A 19750-nucleotide genomic window follows, 5' to 3' on the forward strand; every position below is an offset into this window, starting at 1 on the left:
TATACTCGAGTCATAGTCTGTATTATGGCAATTTACATTGCCATAATACAGACAGGGGCTGGCAGAGCTGTACTTACCTTTCCTGCAGCTCCTGTCAGCTCCCTCCTCCTCCGCGCCGTCCGTTCAGCACCTCGGTCAGCTCCCAGTGTAAGTCTCGCGAGAGCCGCGGGGTCATAGTGCGGCTCTCGCGAGACTTACAGTGGGAGCTGACAGAGAGAGCTGCACAGACCGCGCGGAGGAGGAGAGAGCTGACAGGAGCTGCAGGAAAGGTAAGTACAGCTCTGCCAGCACCCCTCTCCTCCCCACTGAACTACCAATGACACTGGACCACCAGGGAAGGAGCCCCCCTCCCTGCTATGTATCAAGCAGGGAGGGGGGACGAAAAAAATATATAATTAAAAAAAAAATTATTAATGATTAAATAATAAATAATACAAAAAAATAATATAAAAAAATGTAAAAAAATAATAATTAATAATATATTAAATGCCCACCCCCACCAACACATACACAAACACACACTGCATCACACACACTCACACCTCATTCATATACACACTGCATCACACACACTCACACCTCATTCATATACACACTGCACTCACACACACACACTGCACTCACACACACTGCACTCACACACACACTGCATCACCTGCACTCACACACACTGCACTCACACACACACACTGCACTCACACACCATTCATATACACACACTGCACTCACACACACTGTATTCATACACACACTGCACTCACACACACTGCACTCACACACACTGCATTCATTATATACACACACTGGAAATAAATATTCAATTAATATATACGCACACACACTGCACTCACACTGCACTCATACACACGCACTGCACTCATACACGCACGCACTGCACTCATACACGCACGCACTGCACTCATACACGCACGCACTGCACTCATACACGCACGCACTGCACTCATACACGCACGCACTGCAGCTCCTGTCAGCTCCCTCCTCCTCCGCGCCGTCCGTTCAGCACCTCGGTCAGCTCCCAGTGTAAGTCTCGCGAGAGCCGCGGGGTCATAGTGCGGCTCTCGCGAGACTTACAGTGGGAGCTGACAGAGAGAGCTGCACAGACCGCGCGGAGGAGGAGAGAGCTGACAGGAGCTGCAGGAAAGGTAAGTACAGCTCTGCCAGCACCCCTCTCCTCCCCACTGAACTACCAATGACACTGGACCACCAGGGAAGGAGCCCCCCTCCCTGCTATGTATCAAGCAGGGAGGGGGGACGAAAAAAATATATAATTAAAAAAAAAATTATTAATGATTAAATAATAAATAATACAAAAAAATAATATAAAAAAATGTAAAAAAATAATAATTAATAATATATTAAATGCCCACCCCCACCAACACATACACAAACACACACTGCATCACACACACTCACACCTCATTCATATACACACTGCATCACACACACTCACACCTCATTCATATACACACTGCACTCACACACACACACTGCACTCACACACACTGCACTCACACACACTGCATCACCTGCACTCACACACACTGCACTCACACACACACACTGCACTCACACACCATTCATATACACACACTGCACTCACACACACTGTATTCATACACACACTGCACTCACACACACTGCATTCATTATATACACACACTGGAAATAAATATTCAATTAATATATACGCACACACACTGCGCACGCACTGCACTCATACACGCACGCACTGCACTCATACACGCACGCACTGCACTCATACACGCACGCACTGCACTCATACGCACTGCACTCATACGCACACTCTGCATTCATTATATACACACACTGTAAATAAATATTCAATTAATATAATTTTTTTAGGATCTAATTTTATTTAGAAATTTACCAGTAGCTGCTGCATTTCCCACCCTAGTCTTATACTTGAGTCAATAACTTTTCCCAGTTTTTTGGGGTAAAATTAGGGGCCTCGTCTTATATTCGGGTCGGCTTATACTCGAGTATATACGGTAGTTTAAGTCTGAAGTACACTCATACGAGGCAACTACAGATCTGAAAGCTTGCCTCCAAGGAGTGATGTCTCTCTCTCAAGTTTTAGAGTTGCCTAACCCAAGTTTGTTTTTTGTTTTTTTATGAAGGAAGAAATTTCCTGTTGTGCGTGTAGACAGCTGCTGGACAAGGCTACTTTAGAGAACGCTATATAACAGTCCATACAAGTTATACAGGGCCTATACAGAGAGCACACACCTAAAAAAAGGCAGCATAAGTTGATTTGATGGTTTGAGGATTTCTCTAAGACTTTCATTTTGTCTGCATTTGTTTTGCAAAAAGCGATCTCTACTGTTTTTATCTCACCATATCCAAGGCAAGAATTCAAAAAGCCAATATAACAGCCAAGGATTGCACCTCCAAACCGTACAAGAGAAAGCAGTAATGGATCATTGGGTACTTAAAGTACTTAAAGTAAACCTGTTTGACAGGTTCACTTTAACATAAATCCCCCCAAATGCATTGAGTACATCATATATCTCTGAGGTACGTCATGTACTTAATGTAAAATAATATAAACGCACCTCAACTAACTGCTCCAGTGCCACCATTTCTTTAATCTTTATGGATGTTATGCTTCTCTAACACCCTTTTCCAAACCGCCCGCACTCTTATGTGATTTGCCCTGCTTTGGGACACTTCCACAAGCAGGGCTAACCTCCTCTGTAACACCAACAAGCTAGGTTTATTGCCAGCATGCTGGTGCCTACTATATCACCCAGCCAGCAATAGCAGAGTCGGACAGGGAGTTAAAAAAAGAGACACCCAGCATGTGTAGTGGTTGATAAGATTGGAGACCAGAAGGAACAACTGCCCTCCTTCTCTCACTGTCACTCAATTCTACAACACATGATTCCTGGGAGAAATATCTGTTACAGTCATGATTTCTCCCAATCTATACATTTGCTAGCAAATCTGTAGAGATAGAATTTCATGCTCTTTGTTCAAACTACCATGACGGGTACCAACTAATGCCAACTCATTTCATGGGGATTCCTACAGTGATACATAATTACTGCATACATTTATATCTTTTATTTACACTCATCTCATTCACGAAGAGTGAATTTACTAGTTTTGCATGTAGACAGCAGCGTATCAGGAAATTACTACAAGAACAGACAAAGGTTTTCTTTTACATAACTGACATTTTTACACAACCACAAGATTCCCTTGTGACAGCATTTGACTGAAGTTGTAGAGGAAGAATTGTAAAGTCGATTGAACTATTAGATTAAAGTGAATGAAAGTAACATTACTTTAATTCCTGCTCTTTGGATCTAGCCAGGAATCTGTCACATGGCATGGTTTACTGATAAGAAGGAATTCTAGAATGCATTTGGCTTTAAATCTAATCAACTAATCAAATTGATTATGACCAATAGAGTAATGAAACAACTCAGTCAAATCTGTTCATGAATTGTACTACAAGTAACAGATGGAAGTAATGCAGAGAATGGCGAAAATTATATAGAAACTAACCCAGTACTAAATCCCTCTGAAGCATGGAAATGCAGCAAAATCACCAGATAACTAAAAGACTCCCAGAGACCATGCATGTCAAAGGGACACTATATTCCACAAATCAACTTTAACTTAATGAAGCAGTTGTGGTGTACTCTTGCAGTCTCGCAGCTCAATACTCTGCTATTTTGGAGTTAAAAGAACTTTGTTTATGGAGCCCTGGTTACACTTCCCTGCATGTGACTTGCACAGCCCTTCTAACCACTTCCTGTAAAAAGACATCTAATGGTTAAACTTCCTTTATTGTACATTCTGTTTAATTTAGAATTTCTTATCTCATGTTCTTTTACTAGCCTGCAGGTACTGCTGGTTCATATTACAAAGCAGAAGGCAAAAATTTCTAAAGGAAATTAACAACTGATTGAAAATTATTATTTTTTTCGATGCAGGCTATGTGAGTCACAGCCAAGAGAGGTGTGGCTAGGGCTGCATTAACAAAATGATTTAACTCCTATAGGGCAGATAATTAAACGGTGAGACTGCAGGGGCATGAGCTGTACACAACAAACGCTACATTAAGCTAAAAAAAAATTTAGTGCCTATAGTGTCCCTTTAAAGTCAAGAAAGTCAAGACAGACATTGCAAACTTTGAAGGTCAAATAAATAAAAACCTGTTAATCTGACAAGTCTCTAAGATTCACAATAAGAATTTCCTTGAGGACTTTACTACCAACTCTACATAAGGAAAAAAAAAAAAAAGCAGAGGATGCAAATTCGGTACCTTTACCTACAGAATCTAAATTGAACCGTCAGAGGTAAATATCTGGCAATGGAGCAGTAACCATGGAAACCAATGGACCATTACTGCAGATTGGACTGGTTTTGATAGCGATTGTCGAACCTTAAGATCTGTCTGTGTAAGCTAAATCGCAATGGTGGGATCTGTTATATCTGTTTCTATCTCTCTGTCTATATCACAATTATCCCTACAATATATAACTCTGCCAAGTAGCCTATGCAACATGCTCATTCATGAAACACAGTCAGCTAAACTTGCTTGAGTTAAAGAACTTCTGTAAAAGTTTTGTAAATACAAACATCATAAACGTTTAACAATTGTCCTCTGTGATTAAAATAAATTTTTAATCTTTTTTGCATTGTTCAAAAGCAAAAAAATTATGTAGGCATACTATGAACATCTACTTTTATTGCTCAACTAATGAAAGTTGTCAGTTTGTCAGATTAACGTATGGATTTGATGATACGGCTATAAGTAGGCAGCTATATTTTGACATTGTTCTTACTTATAAAATGAAAATGGCTTTCAGCTTTTAAGAAGAACTTGGATTTTCTTTTCTATATGGAAAAGGGGAATCCTGTGACTGCCCTCTCCTCGTTTCGCTGCCCAGACAAAATCAGATAATAAAATGCAAAGCTTCTTTTATAAATAAAAATAAAAATCCAAGGACAGCTTAAAATTCAAAGTCTTTAAAAACATTTTTTTTTTTGTTAATTGTATTCGATTTTGAAGACAATGTCAAAAATTGCAAGAAAAGGAACAGTAAGGTAAGAGATCCTAGTTTATGTTACCTTCTCTGAGAAGTTGTCTTCTCCCTAAGAGCGAATTGTAAAGCAGGAGGCAAAAAGAGGGAGGAAAAGAAAATGTGAGATATCCTGGCCCGAAAGATAGAAAACAGACTATAAGGGAATGTGTCTGGGTGTTTTAAAACTAATCACATTTACTTCTCTGACAATTTAAGGTAAACATCTCATAATATGCAGGGTAGATAGTAATTAAAAAAAAAACAACAACTCTAAATACATACTCAGTGACAAACTATATTATGTATAAAGGGGTGCTGTTCTAAAGAAACTAATCTATATAATGTATTCAATATATAGACAAGCTTGAAAGTAAAAAGAAGAAACTCTATTCCTTAATAAAAATTTCTTCCATAATTCGATGTCCAGGAGCAGATAAGTAATGCATATTTTTTGTTGTGTGAAGAGAGATACATTTTCACACATAAGAGAAAACTACCAATAAAATTGAAAACCACAATGTATATGCATTTCTTCTGGTTAAAATATGAATGCATTGCACACCAGGGTTACATAGGCTGAAAAAAAGACTTGTGTCCATCAAGCTCAACCTTTCTTGACTGCACTGCCATAGGTAGTGTAGGAAGTTATAGAAAGAGGGAAGGGAGAGGAAACATATAATACAATTGAAATAATGATCTGAATGCTTGCAGATGGAGAAAATAGCTTTAAAAAAAAAAAAAAAAAAAAAAAAAAAAACACTACACAAATAAAATATTATTATTATACACACACATACTAACATTTATGATTTTATTTTTTTCTGGGTGTTTCGATGTAAAGGGCTGAAACCGTGAAAAATAATTTAAAAACGAGTAGCAGAGAATAATTCTTTGAAAATGCACGAAAGTGAAAATTATTTTCAAAGCATCAAAAATGCCAGGTGCACACAATTTTCCCTATTATAAAAGAATATCACAATGTATTGGCGAGTAGAGTACTCTGTCACTCATTATTATACATCTAAAACAATGTTTTACTTTCCTGGAATAGAATTCAAAAGGCCTTCACAATTTGGGTGGGGAGGGGAGACAATATCTGTAAACCACAGAATAGTTATGATAAAAAAAAAATATATATATCTAAATCCTGAAGCAAAACTACAAAAGGAAGAAATAATAGTTTTTATGAACCTCCCCCCCCCCCAAAAAAAAACCAAAAAAAAAAACCTCTAAAATCAACTCACCAAATCTATTAGTTTTGTAACTGGAATTTCACGAATTGGCCTCTTTATTCGACACAGTGCCTCTAATGATGTGCCAAAACAGCTCACTAGGTAACTTCCACTGATGGTTATGAAGTAATCCTTGCCCCGGTCAAGATGAAGAACTAAAATATCTTCAATCTTATCTTCCCCAGAGTTGAGCATTGTGACAGAGTCCTTACTGACGTAAACATCCAGGTTAATATCAACAGTTTCATCTAGGAAAGTATACAAATATTATTAAACCATCAAAAAAGGCAAACTTAAAAAATCCAGAAAATTTAATACAATGAGAAACCAAGACTGAAATTAAAGGAACACTATAGGGACAGGAAAACAAACATGTATTCCTGACACTATAGTGTTAAAAACACCATCTAGCCCCCACCTCTGGGCCCTCTAAATATAGCAAAATCTTACTTTTATTTCAGACTGCTGCTGGCTCTACCCCTGATCTGCCTGCTTGGCTGAAACATCAGAAGTGATTCTCTCAGCCAATCACAATGCTTTCACATAGGAAAGCACTGGATAGGCCAATACTGTCAAGGAAGCAGATCTGGGGCAGAGCCAGCACAAGACAAACACAGCCCTGGCCAATCAAAACATTTCTATAAAGAAAGATCAGTGTCCCACGCAGAGGGTGGAGACACTGATTGACAGTACTGCACACTGTGCAGCATTGCCCCAGGAAGCACCTCTAAGTAGCCATCTGAGGAGTGGCCAGTGAAAGTATCCCTAGGCTGTAATGTAAACACTGCTTTTCTCTGAAAAAACGTGTTTACTGCAAAAAGCCTGAAGGTAATGATTATACTTACCAGAACAAATACAATAAGCTGTAGTTGTTCTGGTGACTGTAGTGTCCCTGTAAGCTTTTAATTAAATTTAAACCTGAAAACTGTTTTTGTAAAGTCCCGTTCTTAAAGATGATGTGTACTTTCACCAATTATATTTTATGAGTGAATATTTAAAGTTCTATGCGACAAGATACAGATAAAAGTTACTTGCCACTGTAAAGATCCTTCGCTTATGTGATCTCTTGGAATGGACAGGGACATAGAACATGCATTGGCTGTCCTGCAGAATGACTTCTGATACAAAAGTTAATCACACTGAAGTAAGATCAATACATTAAAGCAACACAGCCTCCAGGACGAGGTCACTGAAGGAGGAGGTTGTGGCAGCGCTGAGGGAGAGTAATTAGTTTTAAAAATTATTTCATGTCTTTTTTTTTGTTTTCTGGGCAGGGGGACCTAATTGTACAGTGGCACTAGAGCTGTAGCATTAGGAATACAGTTATGCATTCCTAACGCTATAGTGTTTCTTTAACTTTTCTGCACCTAACACTGCTCTTTTTTTGAGGTTTATATAATACATAGAAATGTACAAGGAAATCAATGCATCATAAAAATGTGTCCACAGTTGAAGTAAGATACATTGCAATGTGGAGAACCGTCTAACATTTCCATGCATCTGCCCCTCTACACTACTCTTTTTTTTTTTTTTTTTTTAAAGTATTAATTCACATCTACATGAGGAGGAAATAGGAATTTACTTGTGATATCTCTGCCATGTGAATACTGCTTTTTGTAGATTTTGAAGTTCTCACTGCATGGTGCCAGATCTAGGTTGCATGATGGTGGCTGATTTTTGTAACCTTTAAACACGTTTCCCATTTTATTTTTTTGGTTTGTCAGATACACACACTAACAGGCTGGTGGTTTAACCCCTCAAGGACACATGACATGTGTGACATGTCATGATTCCCTTTTATTCCAGAAGTGTGGTCCTTAAGGGGTTAAAATAGAACCAAAGATCTTCACAGGCAGTGAGGGTAAATTTTACATTTTGAACTTTAAACAAAGAATTTAAGAGTTGTATTAACACTTTGCCTCCTAAAGCACATTACGAAGAGATTAACTCTATAAAACATTTTTTGTATAAATCAATTGGGTCTCATACTCAGAGAAAACCTTGTGTGATTAAACACCACTCATTTTCACAACTGCAGCATGCAATAATCTAATTTCTAAAAGGCTTTACGCATACATTTAATGTCACAAATCTGAAAAGTCTTTTTACTGAAATGGGTATATGCCGATTAATCAGAGCACTACCATAAAATATTCAAATTGCAATTTATTCCAAAATTGCAGCTCTACCAGTTCATTAAACTATTGCAGTCAGATTTAATTTGCTACTGCTTTAAATTATATTTTGCCACTAACCAACTACCACTGTGCACGGTAATTATTAGCTCCAAGCATCAAAACACAAGTTTATGAGATTGAGAAGAATGGGACAGGATAGAAAGAATGTTGAAATTATCTTGATACAACAAAGTTCTACCTGGTTCCAAGTACCCCTCACAGGGCTCTGCTCGCAGCCATGTCTTGCAGTATTGGGTGTCGTTTAGTTTAGGGATGAAGGAGAAGTGACATGGAACTTGACCATCATTCTTTATCTGAAATTTTTGCTTCTGAAGCTGTCGAAATCGTACTCTTTCAAATGCAAACTGAAGAGGAAAACCCACAAAACCATTAAACAGACACTCATGAGAAAGAAGTTGTGTGTAAATATTATTTACTCATAAAGCATCAATGCAGTAGGATGTTGACATTCTTATAGATGTTGCAAGCCAAATTTGAACAGTAACAAGTGAACACCCATCTATTGAACCACTTCCTTCATTTAGGTTTTTTTTATGCTTGCGAGCACTTTACTTCATAAATGAAAAACTGTATAATTCAACTATTTAAAAGCTCTAGGAAAAGTGAAAAATACAAGATTAGACACATTTTAGCAAAGTGTTTATTGCTACAACGAAAGAATACCAATTCTCACCTCTCTACTGCTGAGATTTAAGGAAGGTAGAAAGTCATTCTCCATTCTGTCCATCATGCGCACAATATCTTCAAATGCTTTCCGGTATCTGCGATCATCCACCACTTTCACCTAGTGAGATTTTACTTATTTGTTAGATGATGAAGGTGCAGAAATATTTAAAGACTAAATTTAAAAATATAAGCTGCACTTTTATTTGTATGATCAATCTTAAAATCCTAGTGAGATTTAACTTATTTGTTAGATGATGAAGGTGCAGAAATATTTAAAGACTAAATTTAAAAATATAAGCTGCACTTTTATTTGTATGATCAATCTTAAAATCCAGAAGTTAATACCTACAGCTTTAACTGTGCTTTATGAATAATCTTGTGAATATGGAGCCTTTTTTAAATGCGCAGCAGGATTATAAAGTGTGGAGAAACGGACACTGGCATTCTCTACTATGCAGAGAGGAAAGAAATTTACTGACAATTCTTACCCCAATGCTAAACAGTGAGCTGACTGGTTTGTGGTCACTGGTTTTCAGATCCATATGGCTGCGATATTTCAGCTGCTTGATATTAACTCCTCTCCAGAGGACCCGATCACACCAGGCAGGAACCCGACACTTGCCACTATATAAAGAAAATAAATAATCTGAAACTACAGCTCAGTAAAAACAAGAACCCTTTGTTGTGATCCAGTAAAATCACAATAATAATAATAATAAGGAGGATATAAAAAGTCCCCATCCAAGCAAGCATATTAGAAATGCCTACTACCAGTCTTCACCTTCTTTACACGAAAATAAATATATAGACATTTTTATAGAAATATAAAGATATGTAGATAGATTAAACTAAATTTAAATGTTCAGAACCTAGAAATTTTAAAGGGGTAATCTAAACACCATAGCCACTATAGTCCGCTGTAGGGTCCATAGTAGCAGGACCCCTGGTGCCTTCTCACAATAGGTAGTCAAACGGTTTTCAATTACTCTGACACTTGCCCTTGACGCCTCCTTTCTGGTCCCTTTCAGATAGATAGAGCGAGGCCAGAGGCTCCTACTTGTATTAGTGATGCCAATTCAACCTATTTACAGGCAGGATTCAGGGATTCGAGTGTTGGTAAATCTCCCAATTAATGTTATTCAAATATGAATAAAAAGTGGCTATTACAGAAGGGGAACTTCCCCCTACATCTCTCTTTCATTGTTGTAAATGGAGGCAAGGAAAGTGTCAATCTTCTGGCACCATTATTACTACAGCAAGCTGTAGTGGTTATGGTGTCTAGACTGTCCATTTAAATATAATGCTATACTGAGAAAGCACTTGCAATCATAACACAATTAAAATGGGATAACAAAGTGGAAATATATTTCTAAAAGAAATGCTGTCCGGTTCCCAGCACTTCCCACCAGTGCTGCCATTTATTTCAGCTTCAGTCTGGAGAACGTGCTTACTCGTCCAAAGACAACACTGCTTGCCCAGTAAAGCATTCATATTGTGCTGACATCAGCCGGATCACAGAACAAAGCAGCTTCAGTCAGGTAAGCAAGTGTTCACGACTAGCAGATGGAAGTTCTCAAGAAAAGAGCTGGAGACCTGGCATTGTTCCTTTAATGTGTAGCATAAAAACAAGTTAAAGAGCTGTGAAACATTGCACCATTCTGATTCTGTGTTAGAAATCATGGATGAGGGATTATATGGAGTTTTAAATTAGCAACCCAAAAGATGGAATCGCCAGAAGGACTATTTGGTGGAGCCGTATCTAATGGTAATGATTAAGTTATAGTCTAGCAGAGTAATTAAAGGGAACTTTTTGGAAATTCCATTAAACTGCCAAACTAAAGCCAAAAAAGTTAAATGAGAAATCAACATCATGTTTCTACAGGTGATGTTTTGGCCTAAAATGAAATGAACGGCTTAGTGAATAACCCAACAATACACCTTAACCCCCCTTTCATTACTAAGTTTATTGCAAGTATTTGTCTGTTTTCTGGTAAGAAATATTGTTAGGTCAGTAAAACATTACATTACTCAGGGACACTATAACAAAGTACAGTAGGAAAAAGCAACTCAAGTTACTAAATAATGGACTTTAAAAACAGAAAAACTATATTTTTTCCAAAAACATTTTATTTCAATTAAAATTCATTAAAATGTGTATACAAGCAGGTAAGGTATGAATGCATATATCTGACCCCAATGTATACATATCACTGGGAGTGGAAGGGTTAAACTATACAAGCAGCAACATTTTAGTGTTACCTGGTGTCCCACCGATCTGTTTTAGGATCATATTTGTAAGTCGGGATGAAGTTGATAGGGCCTTCCATAAAATCTGAGAAGACATTCTTGAAATCTCTCTGGATATTAAGCTAAAAGGAAATAAAAGTAACCAAGAACAAATGTTTATAAAAATACTTTATGTGACATAGAAGTTAATATATTAAGATAAAATAAAAGTCTACCTAAACTAACTAAACTAAAGGAATAGCTGACCTTTCCAGACATCTACAGAAACCATAAACAAACAAATAACTATTTTATATTGTTTAAATAATTAATGTACCTGGTCAAACTTCAAAAGTGTATGAATGTCATTTTTCTTGATCATGGTTATAACTTCTGCAACATCATATTTACACAGCCTGTAATTCAAATCTCCCAGCCAAATCACAACACTGTAAAAAGATGTGATTAAGTTTAAATGATTAGGGAATCGCAAAATAATTTAATACATTGCATATCAACTCAGAATATTCTGTAGCAGTTATGGTGCCAGGAGTTCCCTGATGTCATTCCATGGTGAGGAGTCAAAATAATTTTTGAACAGTTTGACTCTTACCCCAGTCTCTTGAGGGCTCTGTGGTCCTTCCGGTTTAAGTAACCATTCGGCTTAACTAATATCCATTTTGTCCCTACTAGGTCTTAATTGGCTGAAAGCACCAGCTGACAGTCCTCAGCCAAAGAACGCCCTCCAAAGTTTGATAAAATGTATATTACCAATTCTGAACCTCTGCTTTAGTGGACATTCAAGAGACAAAGGAAAGTGTAAAAAAAACACAAAACTGGTTTGATTCCTTAATGTGACAAGGGACCAGAGTACTCCTGAAATCATAGCCTCTATAGTAGTTATTTGTTAGGATCATGCACATTTGCCATATAAATGTTGCAGCATTTCTATGAGCTAACCTGTATTTTTTCAGATTAAAATATAGACATACAAGTCTTTCCAACGTAAAACAATCTTAAGGAAGAACGACAATGTATCAACACGGCTCTGCTGAAACTTACTCATGCCTCATGATGTTTAAGGTTGGTATATTTTGGTCAGGTACAGTAAAGTTCAGACGAGCACAAATATCCTTATAATCCTGATTCCGCCGCTCAAAATCTTCCACGTGTGCAGCCAGGTGAGAATTAACAAAACAGAAACTTGTGTTGTGAAAAATAAACCTCACGGCTACACCTCCCTTGTTACCCTAAAGAGGAGCAAAAATAAATAAATAAAACAAAAAAATTAATTAGTTCACAGGGTAACTTAGAAGAGGTAAGAAAATATGTAAAATGACAAAAAGAAGCGCAACAGAACTTTTTTTCAGCACTATTTTATTTTACAGAGTAAAAAAAATAAAATAAAAAGTTACCATTTTCCCCATAATGCCTGTTCCTACAGATTCTGCTACAACTTCCTGGATGTGTTTGAAGTGTTCTTTCTTCGCAAACACAAGCATCATCATTCCAACAAGTCTGATCAACCGAACCTGAAACAGATGGCCTCTTTCATTCAACGAAAAGCAATGGAGTAAAGAGGTATTCATAAACAGCATTCGGGAGGCAAATTTTATATGTGTAGTAAATGACTGCTTCATAAAGAAAAACTACCACAACAAGGGGACATAGTCTTAAATTAGAGGGGCAAAGGTTTAAAAATAATATCAGGAAGTATTACTTTACTGAGAGGGTAGTGGATGCATGGAATAGCCTTCCAGCTGAAGTGGTAGAGGTTAACACAGTAAAGGAGTTTAAGCATGCGTGGGATAGGCATAAGGCAATCCTAACTATAAGATAAGGCCAGGGACTAATGAAAGTATTTAGAAAATTGGGCAGACTAGATGGGCTGAATGGTTCTTATCTGCCGTCACATTCTATGTTTCTATGAAAAGAATGAGAAAACAAACATACACACCTTTACTAAAAAAGAGATACTCGATATGCAGAACTTTTTTATACTTTAAAGAGATATTACTGTGGCATTGCTAACTGATCAAACAAAAAACAAAACAAAAAAAACACAATTCAGAAAACTGCTATGTTTCACTGAGGGTTAATCCAGGTTCTAGTGGCTGTCTCACTAAGAGCCGCTAGAGACGCTTCCGCAATTCTCACTGTGAAAATCACTGTGAGAAGACGCTGGACGTCCATAGGAAAGCATTGACTAATGCTTTCCGATTGACTGTTTGAATGACCGCGCAGCTCTTGCCGCGCATTCGGAGCGGACGTCGGCAGGAGGAGGGGCCTTCCCCGGCGCTGGAGAAATGCAGGAGGGGGGCTTTAAGGTGGGGGGGACCTAAAGACTCTATAGTGCCAGGAAAACGAGTTTGTTTTCCTGGCACTATAGTGGTCCTTTAAGCATATTAAAGGACCACTCTAGGCACCCAGACCACTTCAGCTTAATGAAGTGGTCTGGGTGCCAGGTCCAGCTAGGGTTAACTAATTGTTTTATAAACATAGCAGTTTCAGAGAAACTGCTATGTTTATCAATTAGTTAAGCCTTCCCCTATTTCCTCTAGTGGCTGTCTCACTGACAGCCGCTAGAGGCGCTTGCGTGATTCTCACTGTGAAAATCACAGTGAGAGCACGCAAGCGTCCATAGGAAAGCATTATGAATGCTTTCCTATGTGACCGGCTGAATGCGCGCGCAGCTCTTGCCGCGCGTGCGCATTCAGCCGACGGGGAGGAACGGAGGCGGAGAGGAGGAGGAGAGCTCCCCGCCCAGCGCTGGAAAAAGGTAAGTTTTTACCCCTTTCCCCTTTTCAGAGCCGGGCGGGAGGGGGTCCCTGAGGGTGGGGGCACCCTCAGGGCACTCTAGTGCCAGGAAAACGAGTATGCTTTCCTGGCACTAGAGTGGTCCTTTAATCACTCTCTAAGACTCCTCGCAAGATGCAATTTGTTTATGAGTTCATCATGAAAGCATCAGATCTTTCTGATTTACTGTGATGCAAAGAAATGTAAAAGAAACAAGACTCACTTTCTTATATTTGCCCTTTGGATGTAGGCTTTTTTCAACAGCTTCCAACCACTCCTGTTCCTTTCCTGAATCAAAGTAGAAAAACGCTTCTGTGCTGAGGTCAAGCTCTTGAAACCTGAAAGAGATTGCCAATTGAGAACCTTCTTACACCCAAAAAAAAAAAATCAGTAAGTCTACAAACTGTCCTGTAGGTAGCAGGAAAACAAAGTCTATACCAAATGCAAAACTGAGCACTGCAGCCATGAATCAATTCTGCTTCACAGAAAGACTATTAGTTCAAAAAGAATAAGTGCTAGAGCCATTTAAGCATGGAAGCACAATTCTAATACACAGAATACGGTTTAAAAAAAACAAAACAAAAAAAAAAACTATACCATGTGCACACTCACCCAACAACATAGACATCAGGAGGGTCTGTGTCCGCACATAACCATGGCTCTAAGCTTCCATCTGGAGACTGTCCGTTTACATTCCAAGTACCCACAAAGAATCTGCAACACATCATAAATTAGGTAATCTGATGTGAGAAGGCAAACAAATGGTCATTACAACAGGAGGGGATGAGATGGGAATTCATAATCAACTGAACAAAGCAAAATAATGTGTGGGTGCACTGAAACAAGAGACACATTTATGAGATACAGCTTTAAAAAGAACTCCATATTTTTAAAATTAATGGGTAATAATTTTACCATTTTACAAATCCAAATTGTTAACACAACAGCATGGTGCCGGTATGATCCAATTTAAGACACGTGCCATCAAAAAAGCCTTCTCCAATACGTTATTAGTATTTTTCTAGCCAAAAGAGAGACTTTTCAAAACAGTATATTTTGTAAATAAATTGTGCATGATGTGTGTGGTAGTCGACTAGTCTATGAGTAACAGCGTGCAACATATGCCTACTTTCGATCTATATTGCTTTCTTTCTGGACTGCAATAAAAATGTATTATTCTTAAATAAGCCTTTCACTTTACAGGATGACTGACTGATTGTGGGGATCAGGAAGCACCAGACCAGTTTCTGTCAAAAGCATATTCCTGTCCTTGAGACATGTTATATATAGATATGGCTGTGCTAAATAAAGTGTTGCTTTTGTAGTACACAGCTACATGTACCATTTAGTGCTCCTTTAATGAGCCGATAAACTGCACAGATGAAGCAAAGAACATTTCTAAAACTCCTCTGGGCATGCAAATGGAAAAGGAACACTTCAGACTAACCTCCCTTTTGTTCAGAGGAGGTGGGTGATGCGTTAGAGAGCAGGGCATAGTCTACTTTGCAGGTTGAAAGCACAGTAAGCAGACAGGAATAGAATACATGCGTTTTCTTCTAAAAATTTAAAAGTTACTGTTAAAGGCCATTTACACATCTCTCATACTCTAACAAAGCCCGATTTAAATGGACACTAAGCACCAATATCACTACAGTTCATTGGAGCGATTATGGTCAATGAATCTTTGGGTGCTGTACCACATTTTTTTGATTATTCATTTTGAAGCTCTCTCCAGCACATAAAAACTATCAGCCTATTATTGCTTTAAGAAAAGAAGTTACATTATCTGAGCGTTGGGCTTTGTAGTGCTGGATAGAGCTTGAACTTTGTCAAACTGCCCTAAAAGGGTTATAGCCAAAAAAACGTAATATTATAATAACTGCAGTGGCCCTTTAGTCAGAAAACACAACTCAGATGTTCATGGTCTACTATTCTGTGTTCTGGCATCCACTGGCAAGAATATAGCTGCCCCCACCACCACTCAATGATTCATCCCTCTTATCATTCACCTTTTCTCCTTCTATTAATATTCTGAGTTAGCGATCAATCTTTCTCTCTATATCTATGTCCCAGTGTTCACTGTTGGTAGTTAATAGTAAATGAATGTTGAAGAAGCAGAGACTGTTTTCCCATCTCTTCTTGGGACGATGTGACGGCACAGATCCAGCCCATCACTCTATCACCAGAGCATACAGAGGCAGATTGCGCCCCTTGCAAACAAACAAAAAAAAAGTTTCTATTACATGCTGTTCAGAATATTTTACACCCACAATTCCCTAGTGGGTTTATCATACAAATTACAGTAAACCTCAGACCCCAGTGACAATCATTTCCCGCAACATGCAAATAAACATCCTGATGACTAAAAGAATTGCGTACCCTTATCAAGAGAGAGCAGTAATAAAGAAAATATAATAATATACTATACTGTGTAGATTACAGAAGACAATCTGTTTTTATATATACGCATATATAAAAATAACACACAAGCTCCAAATGAATTGGCCCATCGGCACCCTATAATATATGCATGTTCAGGTGAAAGCAGCCTCTTGGTTATATATTGATAGATTATGCTCTCAGCTGAAGGGACATTATGGGTCAAGCCTGCCCTATAACATTTTGCAGGGTTTACATTTAGGCTGTGAACGTGTCACACTTACCACTACAGCAGCAAGGCATACCTCTGTGCACACAGCAAATGCATAAAAGCTTTACTCTTCTATTTTAAAGAGCAAGCAAAACACTACCAGAAGAGATTGGTTCCTGAGCACATGTAAGTACAGTTGTGTTTTTTATAAGGCTACCTACTTCGCAAGGTCTTGCTGTGCAAAGTTATCTTCACACCAGCAACTGAGGTTATAGATTGCATTACAGCACCGAGTTAGGACATTTATGGTTATAGGTCGGATTTAGCAGTAATTTATTGGCTAACATTACAGTATGAGTATCGCATGATATTCTAGTAATAAAACACTGAAATGAGTCAATACAATTTGCATCACAGAGTTTCTGAGAGCAAAGCTTATAGAGAATTAACAATACATATAAAAGGGACACTAAAGTCACCAGAACCACTCACTGCCTATAGTCACCTGCCTAACTCCCTGTCTGACCCCAGGTGCGTGCCTATGGCTGAAGTTGGCAATGTTAACCAGGCTCTGGGAATGAATCTTTAAAGTGACACTATAGTCACCTGAATAACTTCAGCTTAATGAGGTTGTTCAGGTGAGAACTATAGCTCCCTGCAGTCTTTATCTGAGAAAATACAGTGTTTACATTGAAAGCTAGGAACACCTCCAGCTGCAGTCACTCAGAGTGAACCAGATGGACTTCTGAGTTGATGGAGGCATACTATGCCTCCATCCACTCAGATCTGCTGTGCACGAGCATCCTGTGATTCAGTATCTCCTCCCACTGCATGCAGACACTGATATTTCCTCATAGAGATCCATTGATTCAATTCATCTCTATGAGGAGATGCTGATTGGCCAGCGCTGTGTTTGAATCATGGCTCTGCCCCTGATCTGCCTCCTTGTCAGTCTCAACCAATCCTATGGGGAAGCACTGTGATTGGATCAGGCTATCACATGTCAGCAGACTGCTTGTTTTTCCTGAGTCTCAGCATGCAGATTTACAGTTTCTGGCTTGAATACAGTAAGATTTTCACTATATTTATGGAGGCATGAGGGGCCCAGGGGGGCTAGATGGTCGTGTTAACACTATAGGGTTAGGAATACACGTAGTTGCACTGGGGACTATAGTGTCCCTTTAAGCCAGTAAATTAATCTGCTTGATCTGCTAAACGGTGACATTTCTGTTATGGATGAAATAAGAAATCTGCCCAGTGTTAGCATTATCTTTAATTAGAATCTCATTTAGAGTTGGACTTGACTTATCCCTAACCTTCATCCTAAATGTTTTAACTCCCTGGCTGTAGTGTGATTGCTACCCATAACTTTTTACCTTGAAGGATTTCGCCAAGTAGAACTATTCACACAGTGTATGTGCACATTCCCACATGTAGACAATGGGTATGAAGATGTTTTATTCATAAAGAATGACTGTTCTCACTGACCTGTAGTTCTCGATATTCACATATTCGTTTTCTTTTTTAGCTAGCAGATGTTTAATCAGTCCTTCCCTCTGTCCAGACTGGGTGTTTGGGACAAACAGCTTACGCATGCTGTTGGTCATTCTAGGTTTCTCCCATCCAGCTGGGTCTCTCTCTCGCTCCCGAACAGGACTTTAGAAAGGAAGAAAAAACAAAATGTAGTAAGTACATACAGTAACCATAACCGTAGAAACAATTTATACTTTTATTTTTTTATACTGAGCAAGAACATAAAACGTAATGATCAATTTTCGTAAAAAGCATAGTAGATAATAAACACACTTACTTCCTGTCCACAGCTAGTGGAGGGGGAGGAGGCGGTTCTCTGCGTGAGCCTGGTTGTCTGTTTTCAAGGTTCCTCCTCTTCTCTATATTTGCGACACTAAAATTATCATCAAACCCCAAATTCCCTGAAATAAGAGAGCGAGAGAAAGGAGAAAGTTAGTATCAAGAAACAATTTATTCAAATTCACCAATTCTTTTTTTTCCCCTGCTATAAAATGCCCCATGGAAAAAAAATGTTATCTGTAAAAAATAAAAATCGAAGAGAACTACGTACTGGATCATAAATTATATTTACCGACTCCTTTATACCTACAAAATCATGCATATCAGAAAGGTTGACATTTTCTAAACTATGATTAATGACATGAAGAACAGTCTAGGATTATATAGCATCATGTACACAGTGGCCTAGTGGGAAGAAGAGATAAGGATAACGGCGCTCTGTTAGGGAGAAAGAGGAAGAAAAAAAAAAAAAAAAGCTTCAAAAAGGTACAAATTTATATAGAGCAGATTTACAGTAGAAGGTAGGCACATCAAGTATATTAATTAATACACTTGTGCTACAAAATCACAACACACACTTAACATACCATCCCTTCTAAGTAGTTTAAAATGGCACAATAATATAATATAATCATGGCACAATAATTAAAGTCTGTGCACTAAAAAGGTTGAAAGTAATTCTCTAACCAGTTTTATTGTTCTCTGGAAACATAGTAGAAGGATTGGTTTTCAGCAAATATTTTCACAAGCAAGAATTTTCTTTTTCTCCATGATCTGGACTAACACTTCAACGATTGTAGTCCCACTGTCATCAAATACCAGCACTCAATATTATATTATTATATGCCTTATAAAGCTCTGACACACTCCACAGTGTTGAATTGCTAAGGAAGGAGACAACTTTGACTTAAAGGAACAAGAGGTGGTAAGGGATGTGTTCAAACAAGTTTACAATATGAATGAAGTGAGGCAAAATATAAATTGTTTATTAGTGGCATATGTTTATTAGGCCATAATATAGATAAATGTTGGGATTTTAAATTGGACACGATCATGCATTTACCACCTACATCTAAAGCACTCATATGGTTCTGTTTTTTCACCCTAAAACTCACTGCACAAGCCTGTCCCACTTCTCATTCAAGATGCCAC

At 38.2% G+C, this 19750-nt stretch overlaps 1 protein-coding gene across 2 annotated transcripts in view; it reads right to left on the bottom strand.

Moving 5' to 3' along the window:
* OCRL (OCRL inositol polyphosphate-5-phosphatase) overlaps window positions 1–19750 on the bottom strand; it is a 51067-nt gene that overhangs the window by 7225 nt on the left and 24092 nt on the right. The window contains exons 7-19 of one of the 2 annotated variants that reach the window (XM_063431876.1): window positions 18597–18720; window positions 18275–18442; window positions 14809–14910; window positions 14420–14534; window positions 12816–12932; window positions 12463–12650; window positions 11738–11849; window positions 11434–11543; window positions 9663–9798; window positions 9182–9292; window positions 8687–8852; window positions 6323–6558; window positions 5125–5148 (exon numbers count right to left, since the gene is read on the bottom strand). In XM_063431876.1, coding sequence (XP_063287946.1) covers window positions 5125–5148; window positions 6323–6558; window positions 8687–8852; window positions 9182–9292; window positions 9663–9798; window positions 11434–11543; window positions 11738–11849; window positions 12463–12650; window positions 12816–12932; window positions 14420–14534; window positions 14809–14910; window positions 18275–18442; window positions 18597–18720 — 1709 coding nt within the window. The remainder of the gene's footprint in view (window positions 1–5124; window positions 5149–6322; window positions 6559–8686; window positions 8853–9181; window positions 9293–9662; window positions 9799–11433; window positions 11544–11737; window positions 11850–12462; window positions 12651–12815; window positions 12933–14419; window positions 14535–14808; window positions 14911–18274; window positions 18443–18596; window positions 18721–19750) is intronic. The other variant, XM_063431877.1, reaches the window with a different exon arrangement.

The sequence above is a fragment of the Pelobates fuscus genome, chromosome 9, assembly GCF_036172605.1.
Source record: "Pelobates fuscus isolate aPelFus1 chromosome 9, aPelFus1.pri, whole genome shotgun sequence".
Lineage (NCBI taxonomy): Eukaryota > Metazoa > Chordata > Amphibia > Anura > Pelobatidae > Pelobates > Pelobates fuscus.